General features: G+C 37.5%; 1 protein-coding gene across 1 annotated transcript in view; it reads left to right on the forward strand.

Moving 5' to 3' along the window:
• Nucleotides 1–20,738, forward strand: part of HIP1R (huntingtin interacting protein 1 related) — a gene marked incomplete in the record, with an annotated part of 51,737 nt that overhangs the window by 1,020 nt on the left and 29,979 nt on the right. The window contains 1 exon segment of the mRNA XM_072415793.1: nucleotides 18,651–18,793. Coding sequence (XP_072271894.1) covers nucleotides 18,651–18,793 — 143 coding nt within the window.

Genomic DNA, 20,738 nt, shown 5'->3' on the forward strand with positions numbered 1-20,738 from the left:
GATAGCCGGGCACCAGGAGGAGGTCTGTATAGAAGAGAGGACAGGTGAAGACAGGATAGCCGGGCACCAGGAGGGGGTCTGTATAAATGGGAGGACAGGATGGCCGGGCACAAGGAGGAGGTCTGTATAGGTGAGGACAGGATAGCCGGGCACCAGGAGAGGGTCTGTATAGATGGGAGGGGGTCTGTATAGATGGGAGGACAGGTAAGGACAGGATAGCCGGGCATCAGGAGGGGGTCTGTATAGAAGAGAGGACAGGATAGCCAGGCACCAGGAGGGGGTCTGTATAGAAGAGAGGACAGGTGAGGGCAGGATAGCCGGGCACCAGGAGGGGGTCTGTATAGAAGAGAGGACAGGATAGGCGGGCACAAGGAGGAGGTCTGTATAGAAGAGAGGACAGGTGAGGACAGGGTAGCCGGGCACCAGGAGGGGGTCTCTATAGAAGAGAGAACAGGTGAGGGCAGGATAGTCGGACACCAGGAGGGGGTCTGTATAGATGGGAGGACAGGATAGCCGGGCACCAGGAGGGGTCTGTATAGAAGAGAGGACAGGTGAGGATAGGATAGCTGGGCACCAGGATGAGGTCTGTATAGAAGAGAGGACAGGTGAAGACAGGATAGCCGGGCACCAGGAGGGGGTCTGTATAAATGGGAGGACAGGATAGCCGGGCACAAGAAGGAGGTCTGTATAGAAGAGAGGACAGGTGAGGATAGGATAACCGGGCACCAGGAGGAGGTCTGTATAGGTGAGGACAGGATAGCCGGGCACCAGGAGAGGGTCTATATAGATGGGAGGGGGTCTGTATAGATGGGAGGACAGGTAAGGACAGGATAGCCGGGCATCAGGAGGGGGTCTGTATAGAAGAAAGGACAGGTGAGGGCAGGATAGCTGGGCACCAGGAGGAGGTCTGTTTAGAGGAGGGGACAGGATAACCGGGCACCAGGAGGGGGTCTGTATAGATGGGGGGGCAGGATAGCCGGGCACAAGGAGGAGGTCTGTATAGGAGAGGACAGGTGAGAGCAGGATAGCCGGGCGCAAGGCGGAGGTCTGTATAGAAGAGAGGGCAGAATAGCCAGGCAACAGGAGGAGGTCTGTATAGATGGGAGAACAGGTGAGGACAGGACAGCCGGGCACAGGGAGGAGGTCTGTATAGAAGAGAGGACAGGTGAGGGCAGAATAGCCAGACAACAGGAGGAGGTCTGTATAGAAGAGAAGACAGGTCAGGGCAGAATAGCGGGGCCCCAGGAGGAGGTCTGTAAAGAAGACAGGTGAGGACAGGATAGCCGGGCACCAGGAGGAGGTCTGTATAGAAGAGAGGACAGGCGAGGTCCTGCCCTCACCTGTCCTCCCATCTTTACAGACCCCCTTCTGGTGCCCGGATATCCTGTCCTCACCTGTCCTCCCATCTATACAGACCACCTCCTGGTGTTCAGAGGGGATTGCAGGTAGAACAGGCGCAGGCAGCATACTAAGCCACAGGAAATGGCTCTTTAACTCTTAGAGCAATACAAATGATGCATCTCAGATTTTTAGCATGTGGCAAATGTTACTTAATTCTTAAGGGTCAAATTGTGTCTGTGTTTTGTTACCTTGCTATGCGGTGTGTTTTACTTAAAGGCTACCTAATGCACATATGTGCATGCACTTTTTGTTGTTTTCCCATTTGCCATGTATTGTGGTGCGCTGCAAAGCTGGACTGTTGGTGAAATACATAAGGTACCATTAGGAATGAATAACACCACAGCACAAAACACAAAAACATATCAAACAATGCTGCAGTGCCACAATGTCATCCAAGGCTTGGGGTGTGAAGAAATAACAGATACCCTGTGACCAACTTGTTCTAAAGAAATAATATAGAATATTATTTATATTTATATAAATTGTGGCTTGAATTTAATACGGTCTTCAATTTGTGTAGGACTTAATGTTTGTAACTTATTAACTCCGACCCCATCATAAAACCTGGCCAATATATTGTTAATAAAGTCCACAGTTGGAATTCCTATTCAAGGATAGTAAAAATTGTGCAATCCTATTACAGGACACAATTTAACCCTTGCTGTCCCGGGGGTGGGCATTCCCTTGTAGGACCCTAGGTCAGAGCCTGCCAATAGCAATGACCAACTGTGCAGTGTCTCTGCTTTTCAGAGAATGACAAGTCTTATTTTGTTTGAAGTATGGAATGAACAACTTCTTGTCTCCAATTTTTGCATTTCTTAGTTATAACAGTGCCCTGAGGGGTGTCTTAAGTATAAAGAAATTCATGCTCTTGGAATACAAAATGACTTTGTACCTGTTGTTGAATGGCTGAAGTGGCAGATGACAAATATTGGTGATCATAATATAAGGATTTGTCAGATGTGTATTTATACCTGGGCAACACTGTTTATTGGCTTTGTCATAAGCCGCTTTGCATATAGGAGCTTTGAATACTTCACTGCTTGAAGGAAATGTCTGCACATGGATATAAATACATTCCTAAATGGTATGGTAATGGGAGCTAATAAGTGGTTAAAGGGGGGGAACCCCTTGCCATGTCAAAAACACACAAAAACTATGCCACAAATGTCAGCCTATATATATTCTAAAGTGTAACAGAATCTAAAGCTTTAGTTTTATATTGGAAAAAATTGGAAAAAAAAATTTGAAAAAATAGTCCCCCTGTCAGGTTTTTATGGGCTATCCCTCCTTTTTTACACTTCTTCTGGTGATCACCATTTCCGGTACTTAATGTATGGAAGAGGGAACAATTTTAAGCTTAGAATACTTTGTCATCTTTGCAACACCATGCTGTGGTTTTCTAGATTTTTAAGTCTCCTGAAACATTAGTTATGTGCACTGATCTTTTACTTCCACTCCAAGTAAAACTGCCACATCAATCTACATAGTTTTCTCACACTGATGTGTGTGCCATTATTTTAATTACAAGATAGAATTTAGTCTTTCATTATGTCTTTTAGTAGTTTAGCAGTTTTCTCTTTGTTTTTGGCTTTGTAAGGGAATAGACTTTTATGGCCCACCTCACTATCCAGCCCAGTGCTCTGTCATTTTCCCTTTACCTAATAACTTGGCATTTTATATACCGGTGCTTTATGATCAAAAGGCAAGATTGCACTTTTCTTTGTAAAGGTGCAGTTAGTATCGCCCCTGCACAGCACAAACTTGTCATTCAACCTAAGCTGAAACTTTTTTAAAATGGCATCATACAGTAAGCTTTCCACAAACGTTCACCCTTGGGGACAGAACTGAGCTGTCATATAAAGAAACCCGATCAGAGCTCAATTAACAGTTCAGACTTGTAATCCTTTCATAGTATTTAAAGCTCACTATTGTGCACCGGCTTTCACCCACAAACCATTTCCTTTCTCTAGTGTCCCCTTTAAATTATATTAATCATATCATGGATTTGGTGTTTGAATAGTAATACAAAAGTGTTGCAGTACATCAGTTTGTAGAATAAAAAAGGATGTATCCTGCAGTAATGCACAAGAATATCTGAATTTGTGCTCAAATAAGCATTGTGTGTTATTACCAGCATGGAAAAAGTGTTCTACATGTTCAGAACTGAATAAATCCATCAGACAATAAACATATTTTTATGTATGTGCCTGTCTTTATGTTGAGACATACTGTACTTTTAGAACAGAAATTAAGTATTTTTTTAGTCTGTGCTGTTAACTTTTCAGGTGTGAGCAATATTTCCAGGAAATCCATTGCTATGAACTCTATAAAATGAGTTGATTTTGGCTGTACTGATAGAATGTTATAAATGTGAATTGCATATAAGTAAGTGAATGTGTTTATTTTAGCATCTTAGCTTGACTGAAAGCTTAACTGCAGCTAGATATGTTTTTTTCTGTTGTCTATAAAGTAGGGGGTGATTACATTTCTTCCTGGTTTGCACATCCCTCTGTCATCTTTCCTTTTTTCCTGACCCTCTGATACTCATGCAATACATGTGTTCACTGAAAATGTCCCCATTGGAGATATTCCCTATTTGGGATGTGATTGGAAATCTGCCCGATAGGGACTAAGTCAAAAAATTAAAAAACCTATAGATACTATACCCTTTCCTACTCTATCCAAATAAAAAAATGGCTGGATTTGAAGGGTTTTGATGTGAAAGGAAATTGTTAGTCATTGTGTAGATAAGGAACAGTTTACACATAACTTAGTACACACAAGGAAAGAAACCTCATAAGATTAAGTATTTGTTTGAAGGCATGATGGAGTTTTAGTTAACGTTTTCTTACTTATGTACAATTACATTTTTAATCTTGTGTTTGTTGTCCCCAATTCCACTCTCATAAATATGCCAGACAAAAACACCAACAAACAAAATTTTTACTTCAAATAAATGGGTTGTCTACCTTTTTATGTAAAGAAATTTTTTTAAGTTTAGGTACACTTTAAAAATTTTCCTGTCAAATTTTTACTGACATCTGGGCCTGGCAACCGTTTTACCAAAAAGGGAGGGAAGGGAAAATCTCCAAAAACAACAAAAGCAGAATAAAATATGCTAAGGTTTAGAACCCTGTTAGCTTTCTATGTGTTCCTCTTGTTTTTGCCCCTACAAACTGACATTGATAATTGTTTTCCCAAAACTGGAACTGAAAAATCTCTCTAATGGCCAGTGACAAAAGCTTCAAAAATAATTGGGACTTTAAGCAGCTGCTCACAATTTACAGAAAACATTGTAAATACTTTTTATACACATTGTTCTTCAAACTAGCACTTACAAGCTAAAGGCCATGTGAATTAGTCCCTGTACAGATGAACAGGACCTTCCCATGTGTAAAGGTTTTGTGCATTTTTAGTTTATACACAGGGACCTTTTTTAAAAATGTGTTAGACTGGGGACTATCGGGGATAAGATGGCTGTCTGTGATTTGCAGATGTTTACACTTACAGCATGGAAATAACTTTTGATCTCCATCTATGTCTTTTCAAATGTTTTTTTTATTACTGTATATTTATAAATAGAATCTGCTTCAGACCAGACCAGCAAAAACACCTTTGTCTACAATATCAACTGCCTTTATTTACATACACTGTACTAGTTTTCTGGGTGTTAAGATAGTACCTAATCTCACTGTGGAGTTCTGAAGGAACAAATATTTTCCAAGGACAGGCTTGTTCTGTTTTAGTTCAGGAAAGACTGCATGCTCTAAACACATCATTGTGTGCCTTGGAGGTGTTCAGCTGTATTTCTGTATTATGTTTCTGTCCATTGTTTGGTGGTGGTTTATGTTAAACATTTGTCAATTAGCTTTTAATCAGCCAAGGCATAACATGCAGGAAAAAACATAAATTAATCTTTTATGTATAGATTAGGACTGATTTAATTTATTTCTCTGTAACACACCCTTCTGATTGCATGTCGATAATTATAGCTTTGCTATGTCTCATCAGGTTTTTCATAGACCTGTGGAACCTGTTTGGGTTTTATTTGTTCCACTATGCTGTTCTTTTACAGTATGAGCTTCCTTTAAAATGGATCTACCACTGACAATATGAAAACCGCCATTGTAGAGAATGCTAATTGCAATATTGTAAAGTTGATTTTCGCTTTCAGAAGTTTCCGTCACACACTTGAAACAATCATGCAGACAATATTGTGACAAGTCGAGCAGCTAATGCTGAACACCTGAGCTGCACACTCACTGTGGGTTAGTAAAGCTACGTACACACTTCCAATTATTATCGTCGGAAAACGAACGACGAACGTTCCTGCACGATATATATGAACGATCGCATAGCACCGATACTGCACATAGAGGTAACGACACGATCGTTCGTAGATATTGTACACACAATAGATACGATCGTTTAAGCGATAGAGGAACTATGTGCACGACAGGAAAGTGAACGGACACACAAACGATGTTCAACGATCGTCGTCCAATCCGATCCGCCGGTCCGGTCGTTCGTTTCCAGCGACTTTCCTCGTTCGTCGGCGTCGTTGGTTACTTTTTTACGAACGATTTTTTGCCCAATCGATCGTTCGTCGTTCGATTGGAACGATAAAAATTGGAAGTGTGTACGCACCTTAAGTCAGAAGGTAATAAAGGCCGAGGATCAGAATAGCAACCAGGCAAGTTGTATTGTTTTATGACCTGGTCAGCAATTACAGTTTATTTATGCTCCTAAAGGGTAACAATCATTGAGAGATTAACACTGACAACACAACATAGTGCCTTTTTTATAAGAAATGAGAGGTTAAACAAAAAAGTGGCACCTTGAATCCAGAGGAATGCTCCCCCTGAAATCTACTAGGAAACGGACACTTCATAGAGAAAACTATGTAGGTAAAGGTCACTTGGAGGTGTAGTTCTGGGGAATGGCTATGACAATATTAACTGTAGTCCTAGCTATAGCCCCCCGCAAACATTTTGCAAGCCTTGCACAAAGCGTAAGAAAAAGCTGTTTATTGTTTTGGGGAAAAATATTTTCCTAATAGTTTTTTTAAATATGTTACTATTCTATGAAGGGTTAAATGTGTCTGCTGATAAGATTTTAGATTTGTCAAGGTTTACTTTAATCTATCAGTAACATCACAAGCCTTCATTAATACATTCCTGATACATTATCTACAGCAGTGGTCCACAAGAAAATTTTGGTGGTCCACGGAAAAATTTGGATATTATTTGAAATTTTTATGTTTTATTTTTAATAAAACAAAAATAATAATATTATTATTATTATTATTATTATTATTATTAAACAGGATTTATATTCTAATTAATTTCTATATTCTGAATGTAAATTTTTGCCTTTATCTTGCACTAGATTTGAATGAATTAAACCCATAAGGAGTGAGAAAAAGCAAACAAATATTTTGCATTTCTTTAGTAATACCAAAGATAATGCAACTAATGATAATAGTAACAATAGTAATACTTCACTTAACTTTTAGCTGATCAATGAATCAGAACCTCCACAGTCCTTGTCAGGCACCAATAGGAAGATCAATGTTTTACAAATGTATTTATCTTTTTCATAATTCATAAAAAAATTCATTTTAATGGTAGCCGGGATTTAAAATGATGAATGTCTGTGAGGTCCGAAAGGTTGACGACCGCTGATCTACAGCACCAGTATAAATAAAAGGTATCATTAGAAAAACCTCAGTTGAAATCCAGGTAAACATATGTAGTATTGCTGTCTATCCGGTTAATTAAGCTCACGGGAGAATTGTAGGAAAATGTCATGTGAAATTGTTGCAGAGCCTAAAGTTTGCTCCATGTAGTGTTGTGGCTGGTCACAGGGTAACAGATAGATGTGTGGGGGGGGGGGGGACAAGGTCATCTGTAAAAATATGAAGGAGTTTTATAGCCGCAGGTTGCAGAATGCAGACTGGTCAGCAGAATGACCGAATTGCTTGTTTGGTGTGAATTTTAAGAACAAGTAATGCTAGAAAAAAAAGTGTGAGACACATCTATAATGCCAACAATATAAACACAATAAAAAATGTGTCATCTCTGGGTCACAATGTTGACCTGAATTGGGTAATGACGTAGGATGATCTCCAATAACAAGACTCTGGGGAGAGATAAAAAAGACTTGTGAAGTGGAGTAATCCAATCTTTAGTAATAAACACCCCGTAAATATATATATATACACATATATACATATTCATATATAGAAATGCTAGTGATGTTTTCATCTCCCTGCGCACATTGCGGTTTGTAGCTGCAATGTTTATCATTAAGGTTATTAGTCAGGGCTTGGTTTCTTGTGGCCCCCACTGCCTATGTAGTTTTGTATAGCTTTGTACAGGTACTACATATTCAAAGAATGTGAATATGTGAATGTTTGTGATACAACTTGGTAAACATCTGAATGTCCCCTATAGTTTCCTTACTCAGGTGGGGGTGGTAAACGCAGCAGGGTTAGATTTAGGACGTGCACTTTACGTAGGTTTGGTGTTGAGGGTTATTGCTGGCTAGAAAGCCTGGGGTTTCTTACCAGTTTTACATTTTCAGTGCTAAACTGAAATCGTCAACTTTTGTGGGGGCAGAATTCATGCATTGGAATAGTTCTTCTAAAGCCATTACTACTTACCCTATAGCAGCTTGGTCAGTATATGTAATAAAATATGTTAAAAACATTTGATTTTACAGTTTCTTATGTTAACCATAAAAGTCAGTATAAGAAACACAGAACTGTTTGACTCCAAATGCCAAACACAAAAGCACACTGCAATTTTAATCTTCAAGAATGTACAGAATGTAAAATTTTACTTAGTATTTTGCTTTGAGGATTTAAAGCAGCATTAAAGCCCAATCATTGTGTGGTGCACCACGATTCATGAAGCCTAATAAAGATGAAATCACTGCTAATGAATTCTAGCAATTCAATAGCTGAGGTCTGAGTTTTCATAAAATAGACCTTTTTGATAATGCTAAATTTAGTTGTTGGAAGACATAATATTGATTTAGAATTGTTAAAGTCATAAAACCATTAAATGTTTTTTCAACAAACAAAGAGTTAAACATAAACAGTTTCCAACATTACATAATTTCTACTTTCAGCTTATTCTTCTTATGGCTCTTCATATTAAAGAACCTGACCTCAGAACTAAATCTCAATTCAAACATTTCCCCTTATTAAATGCTGCAAAACAGACTTTGGCAAAGTTTGGTGGTTGGCCACAGCTACTGTACAGCTGGTAATAAACCAAGTGTCCCGGCATTTACATAACGATAAATCATTTACATTCATTCACTTTCCTAATAATCTTCTATGAGCCATTTTTAGAAGACCCCCCCCCCCCAAATCTTTTCTACCTAAAAATCCTTTTAAATCCGATTCTCTTTTAGGATTCTTACTCCGCACTCTTCTCTTTACTTCCTTAAAGTGAAAGCCGGAGGGAACATCTACATCTCTCTCACCTAGGCAAGAAATAGGAATGTACTGTGTACAATTTTATAGTACATCTGACTGCTATAGAGAGCATTTATTAGAATTTTACAAGTGTGTTACACATAAGGGTTTGCCTGTTTTCAAGCCCTCTGATCACCACTTCATAGTGTCATCTAATTGTGTGTGTTTTTTACCACACATCTCTTAAATCTCCTGCATTCTTTTAATTAGCTTGCTTTGGAACATGATAAGGTTCTTACTTGAATACCACAGAATCATGTGCCATAACTTTTGTGGTTAGGATATCAGATGTAATTGATTGTGGACAACAGCCATATATGAGCTACACAAGTCTTAATTTCCTTAGAAAACCTATAGATTTTATAGCTTTATTACTTACTGTAATATTTTTTATATATTTGTCCTTTACATCTTACCAAGTTTAACTTCTTCAAAGTTTACTAGCTGGCAAAAAAACATTTTATGACTGTTATTTGTAGATGGTTTACCTGAGGATTTATTGCACTGTGCAAAAGGAGAATGAAATTATTAACTTGTAAGTGGAACTGATTAGCCAAGTAGATAAGGCCTCCCTTGAACTGGAAATTGTAAATTGGACATAAATATACTGAACATTGTCATTACAACTATTACAGATAATTGCACCTTCAGTTTGTCTGACCACTTAAACATTAAAATGAGAATTCACAAAAGGTAGATACTAATAGAACAAATCACTTAAAAAAAATGTGAATGAGGCTTTACCAGTGAGATGTTCAAATTTAAAATCATTAAATCCAGAGAGAGCTGGGCTCAGCTTTGCAAGTAAAGGCTTTGGCAGGTTCATGGACATAGGGGATGCAGCGTCTTTATGGCTGGATTGGTATCAATCCAATTTATATTGCTCCAGTGTTCTCTTGCTGGTCAGTCATTCTCGGGAAAAACCATAAAATAGGTAAAAGAAAATCTGTTTTATTTTTATATTGTCTGGTACCTCATTCTGACGAGCTGATGCTGGCAGTGTAAGTGGGACTTTTCTTTTTGTTCAACATATGTCTTCTGCTGAGATATGTGTGGACAGTTCATGTTGCCAGCTACCTGCTGTTTATAGTACTTTATAAACTCAGGTTACACACTGGTTTATATTGAGCTTACAAAGTTATTTTTGTCTTAAATAGTACAGTAAGTTTTTCTTAGGCACTATGTATAATCACATTCATAAGTTATCAGAGACCTAAACAGAAAAGCAAAACAGTAATATGGCATGCAACAAGCTGCCGTGTGCAGCTTGTTGCATACCATATTAAGTAAATCAGTCTTCCCATCCTGCAAGCCATGAGTCTGTTTCCTGTGGTATTCAAAATCAAATAAGACAGGATTGTAAAGAGTTGAACATAGGTAAAATCAGTGCAGTGTAAATTGTAACCAGGTTATAACAGTGTTTTTTTTATTTAAGCTAAGTGAGGATCCCTGACTGGGTAAGCTCGATCTGGGGATGTTTAAGGCACAGTGTGGCCTGGTGTCCTTATTACTGAAAAATTAGGAGCAGAAGTTGTGCCAAGGTATACTGTTTCATGTATGCATTTCAAGGCAGGCACTTACTCTGGGACAGAAGAAATAAAGGAATGATGCAACTTTGTTTTGTACAGTACATTCTCTTACCGTACTATATCTGCTTTCCCCTGGTGGTGATTCCAGTTCCAGGTATGGAGCAATAGTGATACCACTCCTTTCCAAAATGCACTGTACTGTCCCCAAGAAGATTGTGTCCTAGTCATGTGTGGTGAGTTGCATTAAAGTGTATGTAAAACATAATTTTTTTTTAAAGGTATAAAACACTGCGGGAGATTTCCTTTTGCTTCACATCTTTGAGATGTAACAAAGAGAAGCTTAGTGGCTACTACTCTGACCTTCCTGCACCAAGGTCCCAGGTGTTTGTGTGGGTTTCCTCCCAAGTCATTATTCAAGTCATTTATTAGCTCGGTTGAACCTTTATTTTTGGTGAACCTAAAATCACATTTTAAAGGGAACCTTTAAGGTTTGTAATCTGTTGCCAACCTTTAAGGTTTGTAATCTGTTGCCAACTTCTAACTGGTCACCTTTATGCCTATTTATTTGGGGTCATACACTCCCTAAGTTTTTATATTGTTCCTGTAGTGTCATAATTTTAGTTGGATTGTTTTACAAGAGAATGGTTTATGTTTAATTTTGCTTTAAAAAAAAAGGCGACACTGGATATATAAAAAGTCCTCATGTATGGTCTCCATGCATGGTTAGGTGTTCGTGTAACATATCTGTTTGCATAGTATTGTAAACACACCATACACAGTTGTCGGGTTGTTTTTTTCTAGACGCCTCTGAATGCATTGACATTGTGTGTGGAGACCCACTGTCTAAATTTACAGAACATTTGTGTCAGTTGTTTGTATTCGGTAAGAAATATGTAGGATAAAAGTGCAAAACATATCCACATGAATAATGTTAATTGGTCAAAAGTGAAAATGCAGTTTGTAAATATTTATGTAAAGCACAACAGTATACAGTGAAGCGTTAGGTCTATGCTTGCATACTTTAAAAAAGTAGCTGCATATAAAAAGAGCCATCATGAATTTGTTTTCAGTTGTTTCTGTATCAAGTACATTTTAGATACAAATTTAAACTGTTTAAATAAACTTGCATGTGTAGGTCGTTGGAGGCCTGGCTTTGGAGTTTTTGTTTAAGCAAAAGCCACGTTGTGTGTTTGATTTGGTTATAGATGTTTTTTTCTTTTAAAGAATCCATCAGAATCGACTAGTTTAGTTTACATTCCTTGTATGCATGTGGTAAGCCATTATGGAGCATGTGTACATATACTGTGGAGTCTTGTCATTTTAATGTTCTAAATGTCTACTGAATCCCATCCCATTCAATGTACAGACAACTCTACAGTGCCTTTAAATTCATGAATGTTTAGAACCACTCTTATTAATGGGTTTAGCTGGTTTGGTGATTAATGAACATTTAGAATTGGAAACAGTGGCTTGAATCCTACAATCCTAATGTTAAACAGCCTCCTGTGCTTTGTTCTTATCTACAACAAGCAGTATTTCCTGTCTTTAAGGAAGTACAGAATACCTCAACAACTCCATAGTTGATTCACACTTTTGTCCAAAGCTGCTTTTGATTTTTTTATTTGTCTGCCACTTCCTACCCCTTACATCATGGTTGTATTGATGGGGATTACTATGGCAGTTTGCCAAGACCGGCTGTCCTAGAGAATCTGACTTGTCCACTGGCTGTGAATACGTGTGAATTCACAGTAAGGAAACAACTTTTTCCTATGTAAGAAGCCTTTTTTTGCTTGGTCCTTGCTCAATCTGTTTCAATAGAAGGTTGTTACTTTGAGCTTTGCTTGTATCTGCACACACAGTTGGAAACCTGCTTCTCTGAATGATGTTGATGAAAACACATCTACAAATACATTTAAGGAAAGTTGGGACCCAACAGATATATTTAGGGAAAGTTGGGGTCCAGCTTTCCCCTGGTATGTATTTAGTTGATGTATATTGTTTGCCTAGAGTTTAGCAATAATACACGTTTTACCAGTTTGGGTTGGCAAGAATTGCACCCAATTCTTGTGTCTCCCCCCCCCCCCACATTACCAGATGAACAGCTCTATGTTAATAATGCAGCAGCGCGGCATTGGTTTCTAGTCTGCCATCAGAAATCTGGGCTGATGTGAAATATTTCATTCTCAGTAACTCTACCCATTTCTCTCCTGCCGTGCTAGTGTCACTCTTCTAGTGTTAGTAGATAAATGAAATATCTATCGGTGTACAATGCTTTCTAGCACCTGACTGCCTGCTTCTACATGATCTTAACAACCCTTTACAAGTAAGCTGCTTAACCTTGCAAATCTTAGTAGCTGACTAGTTGACTCGGCAGCCATCAGCCACCCAGTGTTCTAGATTCACATATACGAACATGTGTGTCTCGAATCATTGCTTAGGTCATACATGAAAATATGGGATTTAGATCTATTTTTTTTTTCAAGTACCATTGAATAACTTCTCTGCAATAACTACAAAGGTTCCCTATGTTTTTCTTTTGAAAAAAAACTGTGAAAAAAAAATGTTGATCTAACAAATACAGAAAACTTAACTTAATACTTATGCTAACAATCCCCCAACTCTCTTTATCGCTCTGCCCAACCACTGTGTATTATTATTATTATTATTATTATTATTAATAAACAGGATTTATATAGCGCCAACATATTACGCAGCGCTGTACATTAAATAGGGAGTGTGGGAAGTAGTGATGGTTTCAAATGACAGAAGAAGCCGGGTAGGCAAGTTTGAAAAAATGGGTTTTGAGTGCTCTTTTGTATAGATAGGCATTAGGCTCTCGAGAGATGTAGTTCCAGGAGGTTTTGCCACAAATATTAGAGACTGAGCTCCCAGCAGTTACCCTTACAAAAACAGGTAAAAGTTGGTGATTTTATAGGGGGTAAAAATTTTTGTTACTGCAGAAACTAGATAGACATCATGTCCGCATGGTCTCTGGATGAGGAAAAGGGAGGTTTACAGGTAAAAGACAAATATGTGCTGGGCTGTGTGGTGTGTTTGCACTGACGGCTGTATATTATTCCACAAGACAGCAAAGTTTTAAAACACCTGAATGCTATCACTTCTTATAAATTCCAGGCTGAAAGCTTGTTTGCTGGTGTGGAACAAGTAAAGCTTAACTTTTATTTTTGCATTTACTGCACCTTATGTGATGTGTGTAATTCCCAAACTCAGACACAAAGCTGTCAGTTTTGTCATCTAACATTCCGCTCTCTCAGTCTAATTTCTGTGTAATCTTGTGTATACAGAATTCTAACACGAACATGCTACCTCATTTGTCATTTTGCCACCCACGGGAAATTATCATAAATCTCGGTGTTCCTAAAATGAAGATCCAGATACCAACTTCTTTATTGTACTAATTATGTTTTATTAATTAGTAATCCATAGTTGTTTGTAATTATCATATTAAAAAGCTTTATTAATTCATCTTCCTCCATATTTGTCCTGTTTTGTTGCTTTACAATCTAGAAAATATATAGCTGCAAGTATCTTGAGGTATTGTTAGTTTAGCACATTAGTCACTGAGACTCTTCTAATCTTTGAAGGCAATACTGCTTCAAGTTAGGTGTGTCATGTTGGTATTATAACAATCTTAAAATCATGTGCAGGATGCGAAATTTAATTGAGCTCTGAGCTTTTACCAGGCCACTTAAAGACATTTAAATGGTTCCTGTTGGAAGGTGAATCTTCATCCCAGGTTCAAGCCTCTGCCAAACTGAAACAAGTTTTCATTCATAGCCTGCCCTGTGTTTAGTGTTGTCCATCTTTCCTTTAATCCTGACCAGTTTTATTGTCGGGACAATAACCTGATGCTGCCACAACTTTAGTGTGTGAATGGTGCTAGTGGAGTGATGGGAATTCCTGGGTTTGCATCCCACATGCCATTTTCTATGATGGCCAAAATGTTTTAAATATTTTTTTCTCCTCTGAACCTTTTAATATATTTGGGGGAGTTGGGGGAGACAGCCCCTTTTTACCTTACGCAATTACTTTTTTTTCCTGAACATTTGTCCATAAAGCCCTGTTATGTTTTTATATTATATTAACATTCATAACATATATGCATTTGCAACGGTCGCTTGGATAGATAATCCCATCCATATGCAGTGGTAAAGACAAAAAGGGACAGGCAAATGTTACATTTTTTTTTTTTTTTGAACTTCAGGCAAAAAACTCGCCCATTTTACATAATTTTTATGTTTTTAATGATAGTTTCAATTAATTTTGTTTTTATTGTTTATATCTGCAAAGATTTAAGCTTTATGTGTAGATTTTAGAAAGGGTTTAATTTTCAGTTTCCAAATAGGAGTTGTGAAATGCTCTACCTTCCTAGGAAAATGAATAGTGCTGTACATTGGGCATGAATGATTCTTTTGTGGTACGTGCATGCATCAGCAGCCTAATGGTGAGCCTGCACATTAAAGTATTCATTGCCTCTGCACAGGCAACATACCAGTAATGTTAGTATTCTGTCAAGCACAAAACTGCCCTATTTCCCTGCTCTTGGCTGAGCTTTACACTTTCAAACAAACTCATTGAAACGATGCCTTGTAAATGTATACTACTGTTTGCCTGTATTCTCCTCATACTTTGACCTTTTTAGATTGGATTCCGTTGACACTGAACTGTGTACATAAGCCTTGGTTATTCTTTTCTGCACAGATGTGTGCTTTGTGTACTGTGCTTTTATCAGGTAATACAGTAGATGTCTGTCTGCATATGGTATGAGTGAATAAACTTATTTGCCTCCTTTACAGAAACAAGTAAAATATGATTTTAAAAATATTTGAAGCTTGAAACTAATACTTATTATTACTTTAACATGCTATAAGTCAAGAACTTTTCTATATATTTAAACACAACTTTTTATTTAAAGTTTATCAGGTGATCTGCCATGAAGGTCCTTGTTCAGATATTTGTCACCCTTTGACACAGACTTCTTTGGTACACATGATGCAGAAATGGTCCTCTGCCCTCCAGAGAAATGCCATGCAGACAGTGTTGGAGAGGTTCCATGTAAATAGTATAACGTGAATAACCAATGAAAAGGGTAAAAGCAAGTATTTGAGAAAAGGGCAGTTATTTAACAGAGGTTTAGCAAACAAAATATCAAATCCAACTAGGTTTCCAATTTCAGGAAAGCCAAACGTGCCAAACCATTACACTTTTAGGTGCCATATGAAATACCGTACTATACACAAGTTGGAAAGCTGTAAAAAAAAAAAAAAATATATATATATATATATATATTCATATATATTTTTTTTTGTTTAAACCATTTACAATAAAAAAAAGTTAAACAAATACAGTTTGAGTTAGAGCTAAGCAGCAAGAGTCTAGCTTTATTCTGCAAGGTTTAAATGCTTGTTAATATCTAGGGGGTATTTACTTAGTGTGACTTACTTCATGTCATCCCACGTCTATAAGACTGGTCACCCACAGCCAGTTTTTTTAGCCTATCTATTTGATGTCTTTACCTACAGTGCAAGACTAATAGTTCTGTGTTGTAGGTCTCGTAGATTGTAAGCTCTTCTGGGCAGGGTCCTCTCCTCCTCCTGTGTCACTGTCTTTATCTGTATGTCGTTTGCAACCCCTATTGAATGTACAGCGATGTGTAATATGTTTGGCGCAATATAAATCCTGTTTATTAATAGGTGGAGGAGGGCCTGGCTACAACCCTGATCATGAAGAGCGAGGAGAAGGAAGGCCTGCAAGAGAATGAGGGGAGAAGCTAGCCCAACTTTAAGAAAAGTCATAGAAAGTTGAGCATAGGTTTAGCTAGCACTATTACCACCACATAGCTATAAATAAATTCTCATACATCAGATCATTTGAGCTGTATATGCAGTTGTGTTCTAATCAAGCAGTGTTGTGTTCCCTGAATGTAAATGAGTGGATGTTAGAAAAACAGTCTGTTAAAAATGAGGTCAGGCACATTGTTCTCGTTTTTTATACTGATCCTGTGCCTGCTGAGTTTTTGGAAGTAGGTGTTTTCTTTCCTTATAGTAAGGCTTTCAGGATTGCTAAATAATGCTGTTTATGGTGCGTGGTTGCAGATAGGGATTTCATGTGCAAAAGAAAAAAACATTAGGCTGTATCAGCAGCTCATTGGTATGATATCCTAATTTCTACAGTCAGTTTAGACAATACTGTCAAAAAATCATATATGGGATGATTTTTAAGACAAACTTTTTTTTTTTTTCTTTAAAACGTTAAATTTGTTTTTAATGCTTCTTGGTTCTTCGGAAACTGCAATGCCTAACCAGTTTTACTCTTCTATACATAACATCCAGGTGTAACTAGGACCTCTGGTAGTCACATTCCTGTAGTGCTCAGACACTGCCAATAAAAGAAGACAGGGTGGTTAATGTGAACCACATAATGACCTAAAGCCTCAAGCTGTACATTTCAGAAAGATGAGGTACAAATGCCTTTACCTCACCTATCACCAAATACTTAATGCCTAACTAACCCTTAAGGTCTAACTCCAGGTAGAAAAAAAAATTACCCTTGCAGAAATGTTAACCCCTGCACTTCAAAGGTTAAATGCTTCTTTAGGTTTAGTGGGAGTGTAAAAAACACTTCTACTTGCAATGGCATCTTGTGTCAGAAAGCCCTAACTCTGTGCAACCAATCTCTTCCAGGCTCTTCTCTAAGATGCTTTATGATGTAGCTGTTGCTTGGCTGATGCCATCCTCTAAAATAGTTTGTGCTAAGGCAGTCTGTCTACTTAGAATTGGCTGGTAATGATTTAAAAAATGGACAGTCACCTTTTTTTTAGCAGTGTACCGCAACATATAAACATATAACAATTGCTTTGTGCTGCTGCTTTGCATGTAAGTTTGTTTGTCTTTAGTATACTTGTGCATTGAGGTGTCATGCAGGTCAAAGCTTCAGGTTTGCTTTAATCTCACCCTCCTAACAACACATACTACATTCTTTGCTTCCCAGTACTTAATTTATCCAGGTATGGGGAAGAATGTGAATCACACTTGGTTCTATTTTCACACGATTTGAAAGCCGAACTCCGGGCAAATAAAAGCCCATCCGATAGGTCTTCTTTATCTTGTAAAATCAGTTTCTCACTTCTTGCAGGTGTAGAGGACTGCTAATCTGTACATTTTTGTTTTAAGGATCAGTTAGATGAAGTTGGAAGGTGTACCATTGTTTTGGCAATGCAGTGAAGCAGATTGTTTGGCTGGGGAATTGCTAATAAAAGTGCAGTGTTCTCCGCAGCCCCTTTTAGCTGGGTGCACCACCTGGCAATTTCCAGTAACCACCTGGCAGTTTTTGGGTGGTTACTGAAGATTTGGCTCACAATGCAAGGGCCACCACCCGCCTATAATTTCTTGCCACCCCGCTTAAAAAAATTTCTGGGTTGAGCACTGAAAGTGAATGTGTTTTGTCCTGCATGGATGAAGAATTAGATTGCATTGAAGCAGGTTAATCGATTTGAACATTTTGAGAAGGTTTTTAGGATACTTGAATGAGTGAGGTCCTTGATCTCTGCATTTTCCCAGAAGGTGTGTATGTAGTATAGATACTGGTGTGGATGTTTTTGAGTGTCTGCACTTGAAAAACATGTTTTATATTGAAATATATACATTTGTTTTATTGCTTTTTATTAGAACAGATGTCAGCTGCTGAATGTTTTGTTATTTTCACTTCTTTATTATACTGCATTGATGTTTCAGTGTGTATTTTAATAGGTGTGCCATCTGCTGTAAATGAGTTACCTTTTAAAAAGTAAGAAAGACTGGCAAAAAAAAGCCTTTTGTGCAGTTGTTCCCATATCAGTTAAGTCAGAGTAATGTCCTTCTAGGTTACTTTTTATCTTTGATGCAGAATATTGTTGTATTACAGACCTTGCATTAAAACTCACTTTAATTGTAGGACTATTTTTTAATGTTTTTTTTTTTTTTTCCCCCATAAATAAATGTAAACTTGTACTGAAAGAGTCACAGGGGCTACCATTTCTGTCCATCTTCTAAAAGTGTTGGTTGTCTGGCTAGTAGCGGCTCGGAAATTCAGAAAGTTCCAGGTTAGCTCAACAACCAGGCACCCAGTATTTTTAGAGGCTAGTCTATACCAGTCAGAATTATCATTTGGCAGTTGTTTCCAAAATTAATATTTTCTTTCTGCATAGTCTTGAGTTTTTCTTAACCATATAGGAATCATACTGGGAACTCACCATGAGAAAGGAGCATTTACTTTCTGGTCTTATGCCATTGGCTTGCCACTGCCCAGCAGCTCTATTCTGAGTTGGAAGTTTTGTCATGTCCTCCACAAGGTTCTTCAAGATGGTCATCAGAACGTAAGCAAATTTTTGTGTATTTTTTGTTTTCAATAGTTTTTAATATGAATAGAGATTTTACATTTTTTTCAAAAAGAACAAGTAAGAGCAACAAAGACAATATACAAAAAGAAAAAGAACCAAGTATAGTCCGGTTCTCACCTAGTAGGTGAAAATTCCAATAACACTAAAATTTTAGCTTGTAACAAAAAAAAAAAAAAACTAGGAGTGAATGATTGTCAGTAAATCTTACCCAAAACAAACATCTACATATATTGAAAACAGAACAAAAAGAAGGACCAGGAAAAAAAGATAAAAAAGAGGCCAAAATAGAAAAAGGATTAGAGAAGGAGTTGGGAGGACAGGGAAGTGTTACGGACAGGGTAGGGGAGGACCCAAAGTTAAATATCCATGGAGGCGAACACATCATGAAAATCTTTCAAAGCAAGAGTAAATTCATATCGAAGTCAGCAGGCAAATAGTTGTCTATCCAGGGCGCCCATACCAGTTGAAAGATACCAATAGTATCATTCAATTTACCTGCCAGTAATTCATTGAGAAAATACTAGTTAATCTTATGCTTTTCTTGATTCACTGTGGGTTCACTTGAAGACCAGGCCTTTGCACGTTCTTGTTTGGCAGAAGTAAAAACAAAATTAAGAAGCTTAAATTGGTGCTTGGTACAATTAGAAGGTTTCAAGAGTAGTAGCACCTCATATGGTTTTCGCATATTGCGTCCCCAAATTTTTTGTGTGTTTTTTTTTCTAGACATAATATAAAATGTGTGTCATTTTAAGAGTTGTATATGTTTGAATTGAAAAACATATTATCTATTTATAATGCACAGATGTGACATGAAATTCCTGCTAACAAATTGTAAAAGTATCTATACGACTCGGGGCTTTATTAAATTTTAGGAATGCAAATTATTTTTTTTATATGTGGATAAAGTAGAGAAGAATCACAAGCCCTAACATGTTTCAGTTACTGTTTGTCTCCCTAAGGGGACATATTTGTCCTTTGTTACTGGGACTGAAGGTGGGTAAAAATCTCCAATTTTATGTTATAATTAGAACAGGATTACAGGTTAAATCTTTTGATGGGACACTTGTTTTAGTGGTAATGGTCTTAAAGGTTTTCCCATGGGACAAGTAGTAAAAAAGAATCTCCACAAAAGGACAGGCAGCAAAACATTTGACATTAAGTTTTGAATTGCTTTATTTTCAAATAATTTTTTTAATAAATCTTGAAAGAGAGATGAGCAAAATGTCGAAGTCAGATAGTGTTACCACATATGATCTTTAGTAATGCCTGTGCTTTGTCATGTGCCCATCCCCATAATAACCAGAATGATTATGGTGTGATGCTCACTAGACTGTGTTCTCTGCAATTCCTAATCCTGTTAATGCTATGAACAGTGGGCAATCTAAACATAGCTCATTTATGGTCAGCAATGTTTTCCCTTTCCATTCTGAACACGCTTACACTTGTATGTACCTATATTTCCAAAAACGCCTCCAGAATGAGTCTGAGATATACACTATTCTCTCCTACTTCTTAAACATCATGTTAATACTGTTTGCTTTGGCAATTTCTATCAGATATTTTTCCTTGCATATCATACATATTAAGCTCTCTGTAATTTGTATGCATAACAGGAAAGATGTTTGGAATGTACTTAATGGCAAAATAACTGCTGTAATCCTGAAAACTTTTGAAAGCTTAACAACGCCATGTGTTTTTTCAATTATGTAACAGTTCATCACATCCAAAACACCACAGAATGTGTGTTTATAGTTGTTAAAAAAACAGCTTTGATTATTTGCATTAGTACATTTTAGGTTTATTTTTAAAACAGGAAATCTGACATTCCCATAAATCTTCCAGGTCCTTGTATTTCAATGGCAGTAATTGATTCTGTCAAGGGAATGTTTGAGGGAATGTCAGGTTCCCTGTTTTGAAAATA

This window comes from Pyxicephalus adspersus, chromosome 6, assembly GCF_032062135.1.
Source record: "Pyxicephalus adspersus chromosome 6, UCB_Pads_2.0, whole genome shotgun sequence".
Taxonomy (NCBI): domain Eukaryota; kingdom Metazoa; phylum Chordata; class Amphibia; order Anura; family Pyxicephalidae; genus Pyxicephalus; species Pyxicephalus adspersus.